The 24,090-nt window shown below is 39.1% G+C and overlaps 2 protein-coding genes across 2 annotated transcripts in view; one reads left to right on the forward strand and one right to left on the reverse strand.

Moving 5' to 3' along the window:
• The window catches only part of CENPP (centromere protein P), a 170,473-nt gene that overhangs the window by 37,582 nt on the left and 108,801 nt on the right, over nucleotides 1–24,090 (reverse strand). The gene's annotated exons all lie outside the window — the stretch shown is intronic.
• Nucleotides 807–23,652, forward strand: ECM2 (extracellular matrix protein 2). The gene is given in 13 exon segments (XM_033140766.1): nucleotides 807–1,111; nucleotides 4,102–4,418; nucleotides 7,486–7,674; nucleotides 9,515–10,075; nucleotides 10,431–10,546; nucleotides 10,921–11,056; nucleotides 12,501–12,658; nucleotides 14,150–14,289; nucleotides 19,660–19,688; nucleotides 19,691–19,880; nucleotides 19,882–19,980; nucleotides 21,419–21,450; nucleotides 21,483–23,652. Coding segments are annotated over 12 exon segments (2,115 nt in total). The 5' UTR covers nucleotides 807–1,111; nucleotides 4,102–4,123; the 3' UTR covers nucleotides 21,653–23,652.

The following is a 24,090-nucleotide window of genomic DNA, read 5'->3' on the forward strand; positions in this document are numbered from 1 at the left end:
ATGATGATGATGATGACAACAGTAATGATAGCAATGCCTGCAGACTGAAATTTCCCCTCTGACATAATACGAGTTTGCTACATATCATTGCGTTTAGGATTGCTCATTAAGGATAAATGATCACATAAAACAGACCTAAAGTGAAGCACACCTCAACCTTCACAATATTATAGAATGACACTTTTTTCCTAATATGTCACTGCCTTTCAAGTTCTAAGCATCTATTATGGCAAATTAAATGATGTGACTTCAAACAAAGGATTGCTCAAAGGTTTTGTTCGGTTAGATGTTTTTTAGCATTTTTGAAACTGTGATACACTAAGAAACATACGCCAAACAATGGGAGACTTCACCCCTTTGGCACAAAGAGAACTTGTGAGTAATATATACTTTCCTTTTTTGGTTAAAAATCCACTGTAGCTTCTACAGAGCTATGTGCAAGTGTCATATTTCAGGACCTAGTTACTCTTTAATGGCAAGACAAGCAGAAATGCTAAGATTTCTGTTGTGACTAAATCTATTACTTCAAACAAAGCAAAAGTGGAATTTGTATTCTGAATAAAGCCTGCAGCACAGAGGGGAAAATGAGATACAGTGTTAGCAGAGAAACTTGGTCATTACGTAAGGAAATAATGAGTTCTTGGGGTGCTTCTACTGGAAATTTAAAATGTATGTAACCTGTAAAATATAATAAACCTACAATGAACTAATACTAAAGTGTTTATAAATCAGGATTAAAATACCTGCAAATGATTATAAAGTTTGAAAATAGCCCTGTTTTCTTTTCCTTATGTAAGCATATTGTTAAAGGAACGCTTCCAGTTGTGCCTTGTCAGCCTAAGGACCTAAAGTATTGTGCTGCTTTTCATTTTCTCTAAGTGAAGTTTGCACAATTCTCAATAGCTGTATTAGCAGAATCTTTGCACACAGGGCAGAACAGTGCCTTGTCCCCAGGGAAAGAAACTATTTCAGACCCTAAGGAGTCATCTTACATGTTTCAACATAATTCTACTGTTGCTTTCTTTATTTTAAAGGCAGCCGAAGTTTCTTTCTTTTGCAGCTGGAGATTAAATAACAGCAAGCAGAATCTACTGTTAGATTAGATTACCAGGTAATATATTGCATTTATATTTTAAATTATTGCTTAACGAATGGTAGATTCATGTGATATATATGTAAAACTTTGCTTAACAATTTGAGGTTTAAAGTATGATGTACTTGCATATGATAGAACAAATGTCAAATATATTTGCAGAAAGTACTATGTTTTTAACATCATTAATTTTAATAAGCATGAATGCCACCAATAACAGAGTTATATAGTAAAAGAAAATGCAATGTGGAGTACTGTTTATCCATTTTTATGAATAATAGTACTGTGTTGGCAATGTTTTAATTGCTATGTAGCTAAATTCAAAGCTGTGAAAATATGACATGATAATTAATAACTCCTTGTTCCTAGATACATTGCGTAAAAGTCCTACTTTTACTCTTTGAACAGTAGTTCATTGGAATATCAAATGGAATGTTTATGCAATTTAGCTTAGTCTAAGTACCTTTAATGAAGATCAGTTGAAGAAATTAACCATTTCCATTGCCTTGCTGATAAAAATGTACTAACTATAAAGAATGACCAGAACTCATAATGCAATATTATGGTACCTGGGAAAATATATTTTTCTCAACTGCATTTAGTGCCATTGTGAAGGATGTATTTGTGCAATGCTGGCCAAATCAGAAGTTACTTCTTGAATGTGGTATGACAGAGAACAAATAATAGAATTATAGAATTGTAGAGTTGGAAGGGATCCCCAGAGTCATCTAGTCCAACCCTGTGTAATGCAGGAACTTCAAAAAAATCCTATGCGTAACATGCTCCCAGTCACTGTTGCATACTCCATTCCCTACTGCTAGGCAAGAAGCAAAGTCTGATTCAGCTGATCACATGTTCATCCCCATAAAACACACACCAGGACAATGAAGAATTGCTATTGCCTTCTTACAGATTTTATGTAAGGTTAGTTGGCATGTTATCAAATCTGCTCGTGTCTATACGCACATATATGTGAATACATGTTCACAGAGGTATCAATTTGGGGATCTTTACAGCAGTCAGTTGCAGAACCCAGGAGTTACTCAATAGAAACAATTACATTAGAAATGCCCAAACTTCCTTCCATGCCCATAGGAATTAGCAGGAACCAACCAATCTGAATACAAATGAATATAAAATATTTATTTCAAAAATGCCTTCGTGGATTGAAGAGCAAGCACAGAGATATAAAAAAGCAAAACAAAACAAAAAATAAAAAAATCTTTCCAGTAGCACCTTAGAGACCAACTAAGTTTATTCTTGGTATGAGCTTTCGTGTGCATGCACACTTCTTCAGATACTGTTTCAGTGTATCTGAAGAAGTGTGCATGCACACGAAAGCTCATACCAAGAACAAACTTAATTGGTCTCTAAGGTGCTACTGGAAGGATTTTTTTTTTTTACTATGGCAGACAAACATGGCTACCTACCTGTATAAAAAAGCAAGATGGTTAGTTGCTACACATTATACAAACTACCTGAGTCCATATTGCTAGGCCTGTAAGCATAAAGATTCCTACTACACAGATAGTCACTACATTATATGATGTGAAGATGGATGAATTATAGAACTGTAGAGTTGCAAGGGCCCCCAAGGGCCATCCAGTGCAACCCCCTGCAATGCAGGAATCACAGCTAAAGGAAGCTGGTAAAATGTGGGTTGAACGAGGTAACTGATAGGTGGATTTACAGTTGGTTGACTGACTGAACCCAAAGAGTACTCATTAATGGTTCCTCGTCATCATGGACAAATCCTATATTTGTGCATCTGATTATTTCTGCCTAAGTGTACAACTTTACATTTGTCCCTATTTAAATTCTTTTTATAAGTTGTGGCTTAGTTTTCCAGTCTGTTAAGGTCATCTTGAATCCTGATTATATTTTCTGAGGTATTAGCTACCCTTCCCAGTTTGGTGACATCTGCAAATTTGATAAGCATCCCCTCAATTTCTTCATCAAAGTCATTTATAAAGATGTTGAACAACATCAGGTCCAGGACAGAACCCTGAGGCTCGCCACTTGTCACTTTTTTTCCAGGATGAGGAGGAACCATTGGTGAACACTCTTTGGGTTCAGTGAATAAACCAGCTACAAATCCCCCTTGTCTAGCACCTTGTCAAATTTTACCAGGTTCTCTGCAAGAACATCATAGGGGACTTTGTCAAAAGTCTTACTGAAATCAAGATACATTACAGACATAGCATTTCCCTGATCCACCAAGCTTGTAACTCTATCACAGAAGAAAAAAGAAAAGAAAGAAGATTAGTCTGGCATGATTTGTTTTTGAGAAACCCATGCTTGCTTTTAGCAAACACAGTACCCTTTTCCAGCTCCTCACAGACTGACTGACTATCTGTTCTAAGACCTTTCCTGGTATGAACAAGGTCCCAGGCAGAATTGTAGTGGAGGCATCACCACCATCAATTTCAGTGAGTCTGTTGTGAGTATGAATAACATTGGATATAACCTACAGATTTTAACGAGTCTACCCTGAGTGTGATTTAGTTGGATACGTCCCATATAGTATGTCCTACACTGAAAACAGTCTTTAGGAAAGTTTTTAATCTGTGACATTTTAATGTATTTTAATATTTGTTGGAAGCCGCCCAGAGTGGCTGGGGAAACCCAGCCAGATGGACGGGGTACAAATAATAATAAATTATTATTATTATTATTATTATTATTATTATTATTATTATTATTATTAAAACAACAAAATGCCCCTTGAGAATCTTGGCAATAAAGAATCATGAAAATAATAGATCAGTGCTCCATCCCACATCTTCAGATATTTTAGACTAGAACACATCCTTGGCACTTGGTTACACATCTCACTGCCCAGTTTAAACTATAGAAAGCTGATCAAAAAACAGTGGGCATTAATAATCACTGCAGCAGCAGGGTACAAACATAATGCACTTCAGAGAATTATTACCATTTTCTACAGTAGGCTACTATATCCTACAGTTCCATTAATCTCCAAAACTCATTTTTTGTGTTTTCTATAGGATACAACACTAGAAGGAGAAAATGCAAAAAGCAGCACTATTCTGTTATATTCTGCTTGTTTCTCTGTGCATTGCTGTTGTTCAGAATGAACGCAATGTAATGCGTAGGAGGGCAAGGAGGAGAATGCGCTATAGAGGGTTAAGAAAGAGCTCCTCAGGAAATCATAGACCAAACAAGCAACAAGAAATCAAATTCCCAGTCTTTATTACTCCAATACCAAGCATTCCACTTATTAATATTGATGGTGATATCACTGAAGTATTTGACTCTCTGATTGGTCAGGGTGGACAAGAATCCAGTTACAATATTTTACCAGGTAAGCAGAGAACATTTACATTTTTATTATCCTAACTAAAATGCCAATCCTATACTCGCTCACTTATATACATGTATCTGAACTAAAAAGGACTTATTTCTGAGTAGAAATGCAAAGGTTTGTACTATTATCCACCTATATATATTTACCAAACATATCAATTGCTTCCCAGAATTCTGCAAACCATGTATGTACTTTGCCTGCTATAGAGAAGTTACAGAAGCTGAGCACCCTGTGCAATGCACTTCTACAACTAAGCAAGGGGGACATGAGTGGCACTGTGGTTTAAACCACTAGGCCTCTTGGGCTTGCCAATTGGAAGGTTGGCAGTTTGAATCCGTGCAATGGAGTGAGCTCCTGTTGCTCTGTCCCAGCTTCTGCCAACCTAGCAGTTCAAAAGCATACCAGTGCAAGTACCGGTAGATAAATAGTTACCACTATGGCGGAAGCTAAATGGCATTTCCGTGTCATCTGTCACTCATCACGGTCTTCCGTGTTCCAGTAGCGGTTTAGTCATGCTGGCCACATGACCCAGAAAGCTGTTTATGGACAAATGCCAGCTCCCTTGGCCTGAAGCAAGATGAGCACTGCACCCCATAGTCGCCTTTGACTGGACTTAACCATCCAAGGGTCCTTTACCTTTTTACCTTTTACAACTAAGCACACTCATTTCTCAAGACTGGGTTCTCTTCAATTAATTTTATACCACTGTTCATACAAACATATTCCAAGGTAGCTCATGATCAGAAACAATAAATTAACTATTTCAAATCTTCCTGTCAGAAATCATCAGATGATGTAATAATACATGGTTTCTCCTTTCCCCATTGATTCTTGTCTTTTTAAAACTGGAATTTTACCCAAAAGCTGAGCTAAAACCACTAGACATTTTAGTTGGAATATTGGATCTGTACCATATTTCCAAAGGTTGAAGGCTTTTGAGATATCTGCCAATGATTTAAACCACAAGGTATTTTTCTAGTCTAGTATTTAGAATACAAGTTAAGGTCAGATTTGGAAAGAAGCCTATTTAACAACAGATCCTATAATCAATCATATGTCCATATTATTATTATTTTTAAAAGATCATAAGCATCTCTGGCTTTAGCAGAACTCCACATCTTTCTTTCTTAAAATCTTCTTTTGTGGTTTCTTTTCATGATTCACATTTTAATGATATATATGTAGTGTGTAGACTACAAGCAAGCTTTTTCAATTGAACTAGCGATACTCTCTGTTCCATTACCCCTCTTCCTAGCCTAGTCCTACAATGAGAATTCTTTGATGGTGGCTTAGCGATTAGCAAGCCTTAACACTGCACTGTGGAAACCATCAGTGACCCCTGCAACTAGCTTTCCTACTTCTGTCTGATGGTTATAAGGATGTCTTGCATGTAAGGGCTGGTACCTGATCCTTAACTATAATTAAGGCATGGTGGCTAACCTTTGGTCTTTCATATGTTGCTAGACTATGAATCTCCTGATTGTTGGCATCTGCCTGTCTCGAGAGACAATGGAGTGTGCCTCTGGAGGTGAAGTCAAACTGCTGGAGAATCACAGTGCTTGCTGTGGCTGCAGAGGCCAGAAACACTCCAAATCCCTAGCACATGTAAGGCCGTACTAGGGAATTGGAGACCCACAACAGCTGGAGAACAACTGATTAACAACTCCAGCTCTAAACTGGACAAAATAGGTGTACCGAAAGGTAGCAAGTAACTTCTGAGACACATGTCTGATATATGAAAACAACCAAGCAAGCTTTGTTAGGGTTGTCAACTATTACCATATGCATTGTCCTAACCTTGTATTTCTCAACTGTTGGATGAGGATTAACATCAGGTGCTTGGAAAGTAGTGCATTTCCTTTTAGATTTTTAGGAATGACCACTACCCACCCTGTTTTGAATGGCAAAACTGATTATGCTCCTGTAAAATGCTTTCTACTGTAGTACATGAAACCCAGGCTACCAGGATTGCAAACTATACCAAATAAACAAGAAAAAAACCACAGTAACATCAGTAAAAACAATCTAAACACTAGACATATTAAAGAAGCAGAAAAAGCAGAACCATGAAATTCTGCAAAAGCTTGCTGAAATAAAACTTTTCATTCACTATTTGGAGGGTGGAGTTGCTAATTTCTGTTGGCATATTGTGGATCTCTCTTGAGTTTAGCTAGCTTTTCTAGACTAAGGACTTGGATTGTTGATCAACAGAGGTTAACAGGCAGTGTAGAAGGCCAAGTACCAGTAAGTCTATTTCTGTAGTAGAGTATACTCTGACAAACATTTACACTAATTTAAAATTTAGGTGATCAAAAACTAAGCCTACATGTAAATCTCAATAATGTAATAAGACCAATTAACTGTAGAGGGTAGAGCTACAGATTTAGAGAAACTATCTATGTGATAACAAACCACCTTACAATGTTAAATAGAACTTATTTTGATATAAAATAATGCAATTCATGTTTGGTAATCAAACCACCTGGATAGACAGGTGGCTACAACCACACAATCTTTTTGTCAACTATATCTAAATGAAAAAAAATTCTATATTAAAGTTATTAACAAAAAAGTATAATTTACTTGGCTCTGCCAAGACAGAACATGACCCCTCAACTACTTCATCCAATTCTTTATTATTTCTTTCTTTAATTTATAATAGTCCTTCTTCTAAGAGCTGAATGCAGTTTACATGGTACTTTACACATAAACATTTACTCTTGTTGTGTGCTAGGGTGAGAAATAGTGGCTAGCTTGAGGTTATCCAGTGAGCTTCATGGCTGAGTGCGGATTTGATCATGGGTCTCCATGAGACCTAGTCTGACCCCACACTCTATCTCCCATGTTGGATACACACCAAAGATAGTGTGTAGCATCCTTCTTGTCAATGCACAGTTGTTTTCAACATTGATTTGGCTGGGGAGTCTTTGCTCATGCATACACTAGAGCCCCCACAGAGATTTGTATGAAGTTGGGTATCTGGAAAACCAATCCACCAAATGTTTTAATTTACCAATACATTTTATACCATTTTTAAAACTTGCTTTTGGTTTCCATTTATCAGGAAAGGAAGAACGCTGTTTTGCAAATGGGATGATTATGTATGATAAGTCTGTATGGTCTCCTAAACCCTGTGTTACGTGCCTCTGCTCAAAAGGAAAGGTGTTGTGTGATGAAACCTTGTGCCATCCTCTGACGTGTCACAATACCAAGATACCTGAAGGAGAGTGTTGCCCAGTGTGTATGGATATTGGTACAGTATATAGATTTTTTTGCATACTTCAGACACACAGTATATATACAGGATACAATTTAGTGTAAGTAATGTAATCCTTTGAATATGTGCAACTGCTAAAGGGCAATGAAATTAGGAATTATTCACTAACCTTTTAGTATTTGCATAGATTGTGGTAGGCTGTATATGTACACAGACATTTCCACTGGGGATATCTATAGCTGTCCTGATTGTCCATGATGATGGTGGCATCTTTTTTGCCCCTGTCAGTCAGCAACCAGGCCAATACAGACACTCTTACCCATATGGAAGTGTCAGCAGACATGAACAACAAATCTGCATAAACTTAACTGAGCCACAAGCCCATGAACAGATGTGCCTGCTTTCCTCCTCCCTCTCTCCAGTGACGAAACAAACCACAAAGCAGCTGACTTAACGTTATTATCTGAATCAGGATTTGTGGTTTGTTTCTCCCAAGCAAACATTGATCAGGATGCCTAGAATAAACCTTGGCTTGGTTTATCTTGGTTTGCTTAGAGGGAAATAAACCATGGGCACTGGTTCTGATGTAATACTACATCACCCACTCTGTGCTTGCGTTTTCCTACTGGAGGAAGTGAGAAGCAAAGCAGGAAAGCTCAGGTTGCATGCAGTAGCACATAGCTCATGCATAAACTAATTTCCTAATAGCTTATGAAACAAAATAATAATAATTTTTTTTTCTTCCAGCAGCACCTTAGAGACCAACTAAGTAGTTCTTGGTATGAGCTTTCGCGTGCATGCACACTTCTTCAGATACACTGAAACAGAAGATACACTGAAACTTCTGTTTCAGTGTATCTGAAGAAGTGCGCATGCACACGAAAGCTCATACCAAGAACTATTTAGTTGGTGCCTAAGGTGCTGCTGGAAGAAATTTTATTTTATTTTATTTTGTTTCGAATACAGCAGACCAACACGACTACCTACCTATAACTGGAACTAATAGTTTATGGTTTAGTAATGTGTCCAAACATTGCCACTGTGTAAGCACATGATGCCATTAAATCAAAGGTGGGAAACAAAGCAGGATAATCTACATTTTGCATTTGAATTTTTCCTTCATAATTTTGAGTTAGTAACTGGAAAATTATATAGCCATTGGCACTACTGTTGAACAGGTCAATCACCTGCAACCTAAATGCTACCTTACCCTCAGATATTGAACTGAATTACATCATCTTCTAGATGACTAAGTTCTTGGGCCAGTTTAGCTGTCATTATGGCAAAGGTCTTCATCTTTCCCAACTTTTTTTGTTTGCAGTCACAAGTTGCACTCACTTGAATGTAGCTCAACATATTATACTTCACAAATACCACCATTTAGGAAAAATCCCATTATTGAATTTGTGAGTCACAACATAATCATCCAATCCATTAATTCAACATCCTTGTCTAAAATTTATATATTCAAACAAGGAACAAATATATGATAAGATTTTGTAAAAATAATAATAAAAAATCTTGTTTAAGACTTCAATATTAATTTCATAAGCTAACAACTAGTTCAAAGATTTAAGATAGGATTTCAAGACTCAGAACTAAAAAGTGTTTAGGTAAAATTACCACCTTAACTCAGTCTGTATATATGTATGTGCGTAAACATACAAAAAAACCCACCAGCAAAACCAGTGTAAGTTTCTTATCTTAGAGATTTTATGCACAATACTGTATTTTATTAATATTCTTAACTATAATAGAATAATTATTCTCTTCAAGCACATATATATTAATGCTTGCTACTAAAAACTGTGTTATCATTTTTCTTTATATTGGTATCGACTGTCCACTTTCAACACCATGACATCCTTGCATTCAGAGCTAAGTACTATTTCACTAGGTGACACATCTGAATTTTCTGGTGATAATCTAGAGCCCAATGACCATACTGATCCAGTCTTGTACAACATACAAACACAAGATCAAAATGCTGAAAAGAAGGGAAAACAACTTGAAAAGAAAGAAATTACTATAAAAGATAAAGAGAACCAGCAAAGAAGAAAAAGCCATGAACAGAAGGAAAAACACACAAAGGATCAAAGGGAAGATGAGAAGATGAGAGCAGCAGAAGAAAGGAGAAGAGCATATGAAGAAGAAGAGTTAAGAATAGAAAAAGGACTCAAGAAAGAGGAAGAAGAAAATGAAGAAGAAAGTGAACAACCTGAAGGAAGTGAGGAAGAAGAAAAAGAGGAGGAAGATGTTTTGCGTGGTGATGTATTCAGAATGCCGCCTCGTTTCCCTATTCCTGAGCCTTCTACTGAAGTGCCTACTTTGCCAACCGGATGCTCCATCCTGGACAACACAGTAAGCTGTGTTAATGCCAAACTCAAACAAATACCACCAATCATGGATGCAGAGCTTACAACCATAGAGCTTGTAGGTAAGGAAAAAACTGACCTGTTTATTATAATAAATTTCAAATGCATCCCACATTAATGTTAGCTCTGCTATTTCTATTTGCACCAGACAACTAATGTCCAATGTTCTCATTGTAAAAATTGGAGGAGGGAAGCGACAATGTGATGTAAGTTTTGATATTCCTTGCTTGGCTATATCAAAATCCTTGCTTTGTTGGTTTATGAAGAAGCAATATGGACACACAGTAATGTTTACTTGACACCAAGAATTGTACTAAGCATCTGTGTGATAAAACCATAAGCAAAATGGAAAATGATTAAGAAATGGAAGTGAGTCTTAAAATTCCTATTGCTATTACACACCTTTCCTTTTCCTAGGTAATACTATAACTTCCATCCCAGATGAAGCTTTTAATGGGATTCCCAATTTGGAAAGGATTGATCTTCGTAGAAATAATATCACATCATCTGGCATAGGTCCACGGGCATTTAAAGTAAGAAAATCTAGGGTTTTTTTAAAATTCTTTGTGTGTGTGTCAATGTATAGCAATGGCTGTTTTGCTGAAATTGTTTGTCAAAGAATCCATGAGAATACATTAATGTATACTCTGTAACACTTCACAAATGCAATCAATAATGAAATCATTGACAGAAGAAAGTGAAAATTACTGCTTTCACAGGTTAGGGAAGTGAGAATTAGTGACTTCAATTTAATTTTAAATTCCCCACGTGCTAGTGTAGCCAACGCAGGCCACATAATATCCATAAAGCACACATGAACCTAAAGCAAGCAGTGCTAGAAAAAATATTTTAAAACTTAAAAATCAAAGTTAATTCGATTTCTCAATTTGTATCTTCCCCAACACAGATATTGAAGAATCTGCAACGTTTATATTTGGATGGAAATGCACTAGTACATATTCCGATTGGTTTGCCATCAACTTTAGAAGAACTTAAAATAAACGAAAACCAACTACATGCAATTGATGAATACAGCTTTGAAGGTATATTATAACTATGAATGCAGATGACTAAGGTAATAAAAGCTTACAAATTCATGGCAAGAAAAAAAGTAGGTGGAACAACAACTTCCATACTATTTAAAAATGCATCCTACAATTTTTTTGTTTAGTAACTACAAATAAGAATACTTTTTAACACTACAATTGAATAAACACTAAAATGAATAAGAATACATTTTAACACTATAATTGTATAGACATTCTTGTACTTGGTGACAGCTCATAAATGACAAATGTGATATGTGTCATGCAAATTGATAATGGTAGTGCATTTCCAGTACTTACACGCTTTACAAGAGGGACAACCACCCTCTACTCAGATGCAAAAGAATGTAGCTGTAGCTTTGATTTTTACCCAGTAATCTGCCTAGAGGAAAATTCTAGGTTACATGCTCTTTTTAATTCCACCTACTCTAGAAATGTATGTAAGCTGCCTTAGGATGGCTTTTCCTGAAATTTAGTCTAAAAATACTGGAAGTCAATACATTAATTATTTATTACATAAAATATATAATGCTGGTTGTAAGAAAAACCTCAAAACAAAGTTTACAAAAATAAATTGTGTACTGGTGTTGCTAAAACATGTAAATTACCTGGTTCAGAATGTGAATTGATCTAGCTCTTAATGCTGAAAAGCAATATGAACAGAACATCATTTCACTCAAAATTTGTTTATAGCTTGGAATGCAAAATAATACACATTATGTTCATTATGCTAACTGAAAATTGTTCAAAATATCTTTTTTCTTAAGACCAAATATCTGGTTAGTTTTAAAAGTCTGTTGCCAATGACTCATTTGCAATATCCAGATGCCACCTTTGTGAAATTAAGTACCTTCTGGGGGCATCCTAAAGTGCTGCTTTTGGATGAACCTCCCCTGGCCTAAGAAGGACTGCAGAAGCTCCGGGAAGACCTGAGGCTCCCCTGTTTCTCACAATAGGAGATAGAAATGGGAAAAGGAGATGAGAGATCCTCCTTATGAAGGATAGGAACTTTTATTTGAATCATAGCACAAAGGGTAAAAAATAAGTTTGGTTATCAGACTCAGAACAAGGCACAGTTATATTTTCAATGCATGTGGTTTCTACTTGAAAGCTGGAATAAAAAAATAGTGTATTCTATCATTCTTGTGTATTATATTTATTCCTAATTTATTGAAATTTACTATAATCATAGTTGTGTCTTAGTGAACCAATAACAAACAAGTGTGGAAAATTATAAATTGTATTCAAATAAACATGAAGTTCTCCTGCTATTATTAAATAACATTAGGATTAAAATTTCTCTCTGATATTCTGGAGGCATAGGTCAATGAGAAGAGAAATTGGTTAGAATATGAAATACCAATATTCAGATTCTTTGTTTGCCCTGAATCTTACTGGATGAGCACAAACCACTTCACCATGATTGCTTTATTTTCTAAAGGTTTAGAAAAGTTGGTGACACTGGAATTAGAAGGCAATAAACTCAATGAAGCTAATGTTAGTCCACTAGCCTTTCAACCTTTGAAGAGCCTGTCTTATTTGCGCCTTGGACGGAATAAATTTAGGACCATTCCACAGCGCCTTCCCAATTCTATTGAGGTAAGGTTTTTTAAAATAAAAAAGATGATCTGTTTCCTTTTCCATAGTAGTCAGGACTCCTCTAGGTCAGTGTTTTTCAACCTGTTGCCTGGTGTGCCGTGGGAAAAACTGTGTTTATTTGATTCCTATTCAAGAGAATTACTTTATATATAGTCAATATAGGCACAGAGTTAATTTTTTTAACATTTTCTAATGGTGGTGTGCCTCGTGATTTTTTTCATAAAACAAGTGTGCCCTTGCCCAAAAAAGGTTGAAAAACACTGCTCTAGGTGACCTATCCTGATTTGCTTGCACAAGGCTTACTGTTAGGTTTAGCATTCTGTAAGGTTCTCAGTTAGTTGCTCATGAGTAAGCAGCTAGGACTCCGCTGTTTCCTTTAAAGATTTTATTGTGCAATGTACAGTGCAGAGCTAAAAAGTTCGTGTCTGTATCAAGCGGTGTCAGAATCCGGGAATGGCCCCTTCCGGTTCTGACCCCAACAAAAGTGTTTCGGTATACGAAAACCCTGCCTTCCATCCTTTCTCTTCACCCCACGACGTCTTTGGGGCGACGGAAATTGCGTTCCCCCTGTATCGCCCTCGGGACTGTGGGAGTGCTGGGTCTCTCTTGCATCCCCAGAGCCTCTACTCCCTTTCCCCTGTGAACTCTCCCCCTCCTGGCTGGACGTCTTGCCACCCCTTTCGCTACCAGAGGAGGAGCTGCTGGCAAGGTGGGACTGGGGCTCTCTGTAGCATCCGGAGAGCCCTTCCACCACCTTGCGCTGTATCGGGGACAATTCCCTGAAACATTCCTTATGATTTGTTTGTGAGGCAGGTATATGACAATCAACATTCACTGAAGAAGTGTGCATGCACACGAAAGCTCATACCAAGAACTAACTTAGTTGGTCTCTAAGATGCTACTGGAAAGAATTTTTCATTTTGTTTTAACATTCATCCTGATATGCTTGTGGGGTATTAATATGTTGTCCTGCTAATCACTTGTTTGTTCCATGCTTTTAAATGCATTTTCTACCACTTTCCTAATAGCAAAACCTCATTTTTTAAAAGTGAATTTATTGCACCAAAGCAACAGAGAATGGCATGTGCAAGAATCTCATATCCCCCATCCCCCCCATGGCACAAAATACTGTGAGATTGGAGACAACCTTAAGCTTTGATCATGGGCATGCTTATTCATTAGTAATTGCCAATAATTTCAAAAGCAATGAGTCAGGATTGCAGTCCAAGGGCAGGTTTAGGGACATGGGGAAAATAGATGCAGTACTCAATCACACAACCTGTGCAACATATGAAGGGGGAACTTGGGCTTCTCCCCCTTTCATTTGGAACTAATGCCTCTTAACTAACTTTGTCTGGAAAGTACTTATTGAAAAATAAGTACGGTAAAGCAGCTTTACGCCACATATTCTACATTTTAAAATAACCACTTTAATGTATTATACAATACGCTTTTAACCTATTTCCTTCTTTTACCATGCATTATAAATAGGAATTATATCTTGATAATAACCAAATTGAAGAAATTACAGAAGTTTGCTTTAATCATACCAGAAATATAAACACAATTGTTCTGAGGCACAACAAATTAGAAGAAAGCAGAATAGCTCCTTTGGCGTGGATCAATCATGAGTAAGTGTAAACTTTGTGTTATTTTCCAATCACAACATTTAATTAATTTAAGTATAGAATAAAGAAGTTGTACTACATAGAAGATGGAGGTTCCACAAATGTTTTTCTTGGCATATTAACCAACAACTATTTGTTGGTATACAAAGAGAACTTGGAAGAGAATAGTGTGGTCTTCTTATTGTGCTTCCTTTTGGAGAAGGCAGAGCAGTGAGAGACACGCAAGCTGCTTCTGCTTCCTGTAGAAAGCTCAGGGCAATTTGAAACTAACTCCAATGTCCCCCCCCCCCCCGCCCCAGTCTACTAGCACAGTACAGGGTACTAGGGTATTTTTCATCACTTTGCACAGAGCTTTGGAGGAAGATGGCTACAGTGCAAATACATTTCTCAATTATTGATGTGATGTGGGATATAAGTTAACTTCACAAAAGACTCTTTCAAACATGATGGAAGGACTTTGTGTATTTCCTTCTAACATCCAAAGTGAGAAAAAATACTGATTTGGGGGTTGTGCTGGCTCTTCCTTGATTTTGCACAGAATTTCTGGAGAACAGAACAAGTCCCTTACACTGTTCTATCTTCAGGACAATTTTATTTCCAGACCCTTTCTCTTCAGATTGTTCTGCTCTTAGTGAACTACTAGGGAGTAGAGAGGGCTAACAATGATCATGCTAGCAACATGGCAAATGAATTTGTAGACCTCTGACCCAGAAAACTGTCACCTTAAAAAAAATCAAACTCTTCCATACTTCCCAGGAGAGCTTATTTCTGGATTCTGACAACATATACCACGCAGGTGTCTAGTTTAAGCAAAATTATAAACACCAGAAGCATCTTCCTCTGAAGAGAGACATATTTTAATCCTGAACTCTTGTGTGTTTTTTATTCTTGGTGTTAATGAGATATTTTATTCACTGTAATCAGGTTACATTCTACCAATCTATCTCAGTAGATAGTAGAATCCCCATGTCTGGAGGAAAATGTCCAATTAAAGGATGTGGCTATTAAGTAAACATTATGCTAATATGTTACCTTTTAAAGTAGAAAACTAAAGTACTATAATAATAATAATAATAATAATAATTTATTATTTATACCCCGCCCATCTGGCCGGGTCTCCCAGCCACTCTGGGCGGCTCCAACAAATATCAAAATACAATACAGAGTCACAAATTAAAAACTTCCCTAAACAGGGCTGCCTTTAGGTGTTTTCTGAATGTCAGGTAGTTGTTTATTCCCTTGACTTCTGACGGGAGGGCGTTCCACAGGGCGGGCGCCACTACCGAGAAGGCCCTCTGCCTGGTTCCCTGTAGTTTTGCTACTCGCAGTGAGGGAACCGCCAGAAGGCCCTCGGCGCTGGATCTCAGTGTCCGGGCTGAATGATGGGGGTGGAGACGCTCCTTCAGGTATACGGGACCGGAGGCCGTTTAGGGCTTTAAAGGTCAACACCAACACTTTGAATTGTGCTCGGAAACGTACTGGGAGCCAATGCAGATCTCTCAGGACCGGTGTTATGTGGTCCCGGCGGCCACTCCCAGTCACCAGTCTAGCTGCCGCATTCTGGATTAATTGCAGTTTCCGGGTCACCTTCAAAGGTAGCCCCACGTAGAGCGCATTGCAGTAGTCCAAGCGGGAGATAACCAGAGCATGCACCACTCTGCCAAGACAGTCTGCGGGCAGGTAGGGTCTCAGCCTGCGTACCAGATGGAGCTGGTAGACAGCCGCCCTGGACACAGAATTAACCTGCGCTTCCATGGACAGCTGTGAGTCCAAAATGACTCCCAGGCTGCGCACCTGGTCCTTCAGGGGCACAGTTACCCCATTCAGGACCAGGGAGTCCCCCACACCCGCCCGCCTCCTGTCCCCCAAAAACAGTACTTCTGTCTTGTCAGGATTCAACCTCAATCTGTTAGCCGCCATCCATCCTCCAACAGCCTCCAGGCACTCACACAGGACCTTCACCGCCTTCACTGGTTCTGGTTTAAAAGAGAGGTAGAGCTGGGTGTCATCTGCATATTGATGAACACCCAACCCAAACCCCCTGATGATCTCTCCCAGCGGCTTCATATAGATATTAAAAAGCATGGGGGAGAGGACAGAACCCTGAGGCACCCCACAAGTGAGAGCCCAGGGGTCTGAACACTCATCCCCCACCACCACTTTCTGAACACGGCCCAGGGAGAAAGAGCGGAACCACTGTATAACAGTGCCCCCAGCTCCCAACCCCTCTAGCCGGTCCAGAAGGATGTTATGATCGATGGTGTCAAAGGCCGCTGAGAGATCCAGCAGAACCAGGAAACAGCTCTCACCTTTGTCCCTAGCCCGCCGGAGATCATCAACCAGCGCGACCAAGGCAGTTTCAGTCCCATGATGAGGCCTGAATCCTGATTGGAAGGGATCCAAATGGTCCGCATCTTCCAGGCGTGCTTGGAGTTGTTCAGCAACCACCCGCTCAATCACCTTGCCCAAGAATGGTAAATTTGAGACTGGGCGATAGTTGGCCATATTGGCCGGGTCTAGAGATGTTTTTTTAAGAAGCGGTTTAATGACGCCTCTTTCAGCGGGTCTGGAAAGATTCCCTCGCAGAGGGAAGCATTCACCACCGCGCAGAGGCCATCGCCCAGCCCTTCCCGGCTAGCTTTTATAAGCCAGGATGGGCAAGGATCTAGGAGACAGGTGGTCGGTTTCACTCGTCCAAGCAGCCTGTCCACATCCTCGGAGTGTAACAGATTGGGAATTGATCCCATGAAACATGACTAGACAGGGCTCTAGCACTCTCCCGCCCCGGCCCTGCTCCCACGGTGGAGTCTACCTCCTTCTGAATCTGAGCGACTTTATCTGCAAAAAACTGCAAAAGCATTGCAGGAGATCTTGGGGTCCCATACGAGACCCCGGTGACAAAGGTGTTCTGCTAGGTTGCGAACCACCTGGAAGAGTCTCCTGCTGCTGTTTTCTGCAGATGCAATAGAAACAGCGAAGAAGGTCCTCTTCGCTGTCGCCATTGCCACTTGGTAGGCTCGAAGTTGAGCTCTAGCCCGTGTCCGGGTCTGATTCAGAATGAGTTTTCCTCCGCCACCGGCGCTCTAGCCGTCTCAGCGACTGTTTCATCGCCCTCAGCTCCGGGGAAAACCACGAGCTGTCCGGCTCCATGCAATCGGAAGAGGACGCTTCGGAGCCAGACAGTCAATAGCCCTGGTTAACTCCGCATTCCAGCGGGCCACCAGGGAATCAACTGAAAGGCCATCAACATGGGATAATGCATCACCTACCACTCTCTGGAAACCAATTGGATCCATTAAGTAGCGGGGGCGGACCATCTGAATCGGTCCCACCTCCCTGCAGAGGGGAAGGGTCGCAGAGAAGACCAGTTGCACCAGGAAGTGATCTGACCATGGCACTTCTTTTGTTTCACTTTTACTTAGTGTCAGATCACCAACATCCATAGAGGTAAACACCAGGTCTAAGGCATGTCCGCGGCTATGAGTTGGACCAGACTTATTCAGGGACAGCCCCATGGAGGCCATGCTTTCCACGAAGTCCCGAGCGGCCCCTTGTAAGGTCGTGTCGGCATGGATGTTAAAATCCCCTAAGACAACCAGACTAGGTGTCTCCAGGAGCATATCCGCCACGACCTGAAGCAGCTCGGGCAGGGAATCCTTGGTGCAGCGGGGAGGTCGGTACACCAGAAGGAATCCTGTACTGCCCCTATTGCCCAACTTCCAGAACATGCACTCAGAAAAAACTGGGTCTTCCCAATAGGACGCCTGGTGCAAACTATGACTTCCTAAAAATCACTGCAACCCCCCCTCCCCCGCCCAGATGGCCTGGGTTGCTGTGCGCAAGAGAAACCTGGTGGACAAGCAGCGGCAAGGACAGGCCCATCTGCTTCATCCAACCAAGTCTCTGTTACACATGCCAGGGTCAAAATCCTCCATCCACAATCAAGTCGTGGATGGCAGTGGTTTTGTTAATCATTGACCTGGCATTACACAGCAACACTTTCAGGTCATGTGGGTATACTAGTTAAGACAGTCAGGAAGAGAGCACACAGGTAGCATTTATTTATTTAGAATACTTTTTTACTGCTTTTCGTGCAAAAATTCCTCTGATCATATACAACAGAGATTCATACAATCCAACAATAAAACTACTGACCAATTAAAACATTCAATCAAAGCACACAGGCCGGGACTCTGGATGGAGATGGATAATACTATCATCCTGGCAATAATATATATTGCTTCTTCTTCAAAGGCAAATGCATTTGAACACTTGAGATTTCTGATGTGTCAAGTATTACAATTGTATTAAAAAAAAATTTGACTAGTGAGATAACTGAGAGTGCGGAGAGTGCTTTAACTGCAAAAGAGTACTTTAGCACAGATGTCCTGAACTAATGGAAGAGAGGAAAATTAAACAGAAGGTTTGGCCTATGGATGTGACCATAGTTATTATTCTTTTCTTATACAGACTTGAGCAATCTGTCAGAATCCTGGATAGCGACAGTTATGTAAACATGTTTTGACAAAAGCTATGGGAAAAGAGGTAGGTGGTAGGGAAAAAGTTCTCTTTAGTGTGAATTGTTCTGGAGAGCTGGGATATGCCCTTTGACTTTTTACAGGTCCTGCCTTTTATTAATTAGTGCAGAGTAGAATGTACTGCAGGCTGAAAACTACCAGTTGCTATAACAAAGAAGAGCTGCTGTCAGGTAACCCAAATAATTCACCATTTCTCCTTATAGCCTGCTAACTCTTTATGGCTAGAAAGCAGGATGGCAAGCCCATCCATGCCTTGTAACATGTAAAAATGCCTGTGGCGGGTTAGGAAAGATAGAAAGAAGTACAGCCAGTGTGGTCTAAGTGGTTAAAGCAGTCTTTCTTATCTTGGGGTCCCCAGATGTGGTTAGACCAGTGTTTTTCAACCACTGTTCCGCGGCACACTAGTGTGGCCGCGAGATGTTGCCTGGTGTGCCGTGGGAAAATTGAAAAATTCAAGAGAATTACTTTATATATAGTCAATATAGGCCACAGAGTTAAATTTTTTAACATTTTCTAATGGTGGTGTGCCTCGTGATTTTTTCATGAAACAAGTTGTGCCTTTGCCCAAAAAAGGTTGAAAAACACTGGGTTAGACGACAACTCCAACCACCCCTGACCACTTGTCCTGCAAACAAGAAATGATGGGAGTTGGATGGGAGATGGAGTTTAGAGCAGAACAAACATATGGTACAAATATTCCCCAAATGGTTTCCAGAAAAATAGATAAGACTGTATGCTTCCAATCTTCCTGAACTCTTAAAATGCATGTTATGTATGAAGGCAAAATTAGTTACTTTATCCTCTTACTTTTTAATATCTTTTCACTTTATTTTAGGAACCTGGAATCTATTGATCTTTCTTACAATAATTATATCATGTTCCCTCTTATCTGCCAAAGTCATTGGTGCACCTTGTGCTTATAAGCAACCAAATTGACAGAATTCCAGGATTTGTATTTGGACACATGAGGCCAGGGCTGGAATATCTGTACCTTTCATTTAACAAACTTGATGAGGGAATTGATCCTGTGTCATTCTATGGGGCATATCACTCTCTAAGAAGTCTTCTTAGATCACAACCAACTGAAGTCTGTACCACTTGGAATTGCAGAAATGAGATCCTTAAATTTTCTGAGGCTCAACAATAACAAAATAAGGTAAATAAATCACACCTTAATTGTAAATTCAGTAATGTTAAAACAGAATACCGGCTTTCTATTATAAATGTTCAAACACAGCAAATCATGTTTATGGAATTTTTGCTTACTTCTTTAACTGAACCTTTGAGGCCATGGTGAACCACTAGTGCAAGACATTGTTGATTCAATAGGTCATACTGATCCCAATAGTTGGGATGCCACATTTTAGGTGGTCCTGTTTCACTTCCAGACCAATAGTCACTCGAACTCTGAAGCCCCCTACTAGATGACTTTGTGGAAGACTGATTTTATGAACCACAATTAACCCTGATGGCAAGATTGAATATCCACATTCAGATGCAGTATAGCTCTGAATTGCAGATGCTGAGGGAAAAGCCATGAGGAGGGATGTGGCCTTTCTACTCTGTTTACCCTGGATGGGTACTGAGGGAAACAAATGCTGAACTAGATGGGCCTTTGATCAAATATGGCAAGGCTCTTCTTTTGTTCTAACTGGTTGTTGCTGAGCAGTAGTCATCTGAAAATTCCACAGTGAAGTGTAAATAAGCATACCACATTATTCAGACCAAACTTTCCTTAACAATCTAAGGATGGTGCCTGACATGCACTTAGGACATTAAAAATTACAGTGGTTGAACACCAGACTACATCAGAAAGAAAATAGTGTGCTCCCACTAAGTCTTTTTTCATTTTCTTTTCCATATGAAGATGGCAAACAGCAGTAGGAAATGCTTAGATACATTCTTCACAAAGCCCACAATATAGAAGATCCTTGAATAAATAACTGCATATATTAGATTTATATCACCTTATTTCCAAACAGGTTTACATGGCCTGAACATGTAAAAGCAACATGGTATGAGGATAGCAGCATTCCCATTTATCAGCAACATTTGGTATTCAGAAAGTGAGAGGTTGTCTAACCCTCAAAAGCAATGTCTACAACCCTGGTGCAGGCAGATGTTGTGTAGCAAGGATAGGAAGTATGTGGTACTCTCATTAATAAAAATAGTGTCTAAATTTTAGCCCAGTATTAAGAAATAACAAATGCGAAGGTTGACCAAGTTTTCTAAATGAGTGAACCAAATTTCCTGTTCTGAGGATTTTCTGCAATGCTGCATTAGGTTTCTAAATGTGACCAGACATCAAGACGTGTACACAAACAGAACACATGTATGTTGTAGAGGTACATACTGTGTTCATGTTTTTAGTAGTGTGTGCTATGTGTACAAATGACAAATGCTTGATAGTGGCTTATAATATGCCTAAGCAGAATATCTGGGGGCCCATAAAATGAAAAATTCTGGATACAGCTCTGTGGTTTTTCCACATTTTTTACAATAGTTTCCATCTTGAAAATGAGTTGCTAAAAGGAAATTTGCTAGCAAAATGTAATAGTTAATTCCCTTTAACTATTTCATATATGGTTTTACAGAACAGTCCCTACAGAGCGCATCTGTAGGAGTAGTCGGATGGGAGGAGACGGATAATGAGGAGAGGAGGAGAGGAAGATGATGACAGTGAAGAGAATCATGATTATGAAGATTCACAATTAGAACACCTTCATCTTGAATATAATTACATCAATACAAGGGAACTTTCACCATATGCTTTTTCATGTGTCAGATCATATTCTAGTGTGATTCTGAAACCTCAGAAGAGCAAATAAAAGAACTGTTTTTGCATGTAAATACTATAATTAGAATATTTGTTCTCCACAAGCAAGAAACCCAAAGCACAAATTATAAAAGGTGCCTCAGCCCTATATTTAACAGTATTATTTATTATTAATGAAGGGTAAGGTGTAATTGTAGGAATATCTTTCGGAAGCTGGCTGTGTACATGCCTAGAAATATTATGCTTGCAGCCTATTTTTCACTCCAAGTAAGATAAATATTGCATACCAATGTGATAAGTGAGTACAAGAAATATTATTGAACTTTATTAACCTTCTTATTTTCCTCAAAAAGTTGACTTGGTAAATATTTTCAATGCAATGAATTATAACCCTACAGACAGGGGAGGGCCGTGTGTGTTTGGAACTGCATTTCAAATTAAGAAAATACTGTAAAATGCACATATAAATTAAGACAGTACCAAATGTAGAACATTTGGGGCCTCTGCATACATGGCATTAATGCTAACCTGTGCTGTAGGTTGCTCATGGGAACTGCAATTTAAAACAAACAAACAATGAAATACAAAACAATACAGCACACAACTCATTATATGAGTAACACATCTCACTAAGCCGTGTTACTGAAAAGCTCAAGGAGCAAGGAAGTCTTGGTGGGAGTAGTTGCAAGCACAGTCTGACTATTCCTTTAAGGAGTGAAGGAGGCATGAACCAGAGCTGGGAGAGGGACTTTCATTAATACAGTGACAGCTGTGCCTGAGAACGTAGCAATAGTCTACTATAATACCACAATAAGGGAGAACATGTGCTTTACAGATGCAGAAGGTCCCAGTTTCAATCATTGGCATCTTTTGGTAGAGCTGGGCATGTACCATGTCTGAAGAGCTGCTGCTAGTCCATGTAGACAGTACTGAGTTACATGGACTTATTTAGCACAAGGCAGCTTCCTCTGTTCTAGGAGAATATGCGATGGCATTTAGTTCATGCAAAAATACCTGCTTGAAAACAGGCACATGTTCCAAAGCAGAAGGACACTAGCAATAAGCTCCAAAGCAGGGAAAGCAGTGGCTCCATAATATACAAGCATAGAAAACCTGTAGCAAAGGAATGGCATAGTCTGCCCTAGTCCCTCTTGAGACCAGATTGCCTGGGAGCAGGATAAAAATTCTTTCAAAATAATAGGGAGAGTTGCCTCTATCATAGTTGCTTACCACCCACACTTCTCATAGTACAACTGTCATCTATTACCTCCACTTGCAGACAATGTTGTGAGCATGTCAAATAGATTACGCTCAGAGCAAACTTAGAAACCGTGCAACACTTTGCAGATTTAAAATTATATCAAATACCATGAGGAAATGACATGTTGCTTATTGATAGGATCTTAAAAAGGATAGAATTGACAAGTGACCTTAAGAACATATGAATCTGCCTTATACAGTACTGTGTTGTGTAGCCTACTGTTGCTTGTTCAGACTAGCAAAGGCTCTCCAACCTGAGATACTTTTAACTGAAGGTGGCATATGCTAAGCATATGATACACCCCTGAGCTACAGCCTCTTCACTGTTTGATGCATCCTGATCATTATGTGGTGTGATAAAGAAGCAGAGGATAGAGAAGCTTTCTTCATATACAGTAGATGTATGGTATTTGAGGCATAATCAAAAGCTATGCAACTTGAATTTATCATCAAAGGGCAATGCAAGCTGATGTTTTTGTCATCCACTAATGATATGCAATTTTTGCTTGCATCATTAGCAAATTAAAAGGCAAAATTCCTCACAGAAAGTAATTCCATGCTAGTTCACATGGCAGTATTAAAGCTTTCCTGGAACTGTGAACACTAACAAAGATTTCAAAGAAATAGAATAAGTACTACAAAAAATCATTTTGACTGCACTCATAGTTGCCTGAGGCAATCCAAAGTATGTTCAATGAAAACAAGATAAATTGGAAAATCCACCTCCTAACAAATCTGTGTTAATTGAGGTGGTGACAAGAATGAATTACATGCCTGAGATGTAGCGGCTGGATGGCTTTCCCTAATAATTCACATTCCAGATAATAACTTGAAACCATGGAAAGCAGACATAGGATGACACAGTTGTTCCACTGTAAACATTCTTAGTTCCAGCTGCGGAAGCCGCTGCTGAAATCATCATGTGTACATGTTCTAAAAAGATTTTGATAGACAACAGCTTTTTCTAAATTTGGAGGCTTTTTCCACAATCATGAACTGAATGGCTGTTGTCCCTGAAAAGAAGAGGTGACTCTAGAGTCTGATCACAAAATGTATAACATGCCACCATCCCTTTTTTTCAATAACATGCTCTCACTATTCAAAGAGCCACTAAGAACTGAGGGAAATTAAAACAAGGTGTAGGAGCAGGAACTCTGATTTTACACTACTCCCTGCCAGCTAGCATTTTGCATTACCTGATTGCTACATTATGCAGCAGGGATACTTTGC

This window comes from Lacerta agilis, chromosome 2 (assembly GCF_009819535.1).
Source record: "Lacerta agilis isolate rLacAgi1 chromosome 2, rLacAgi1.pri, whole genome shotgun sequence".
NCBI classification, from domain to species: domain Eukaryota; kingdom Metazoa; phylum Chordata; class Lepidosauria; order Squamata; family Lacertidae; genus Lacerta; species Lacerta agilis.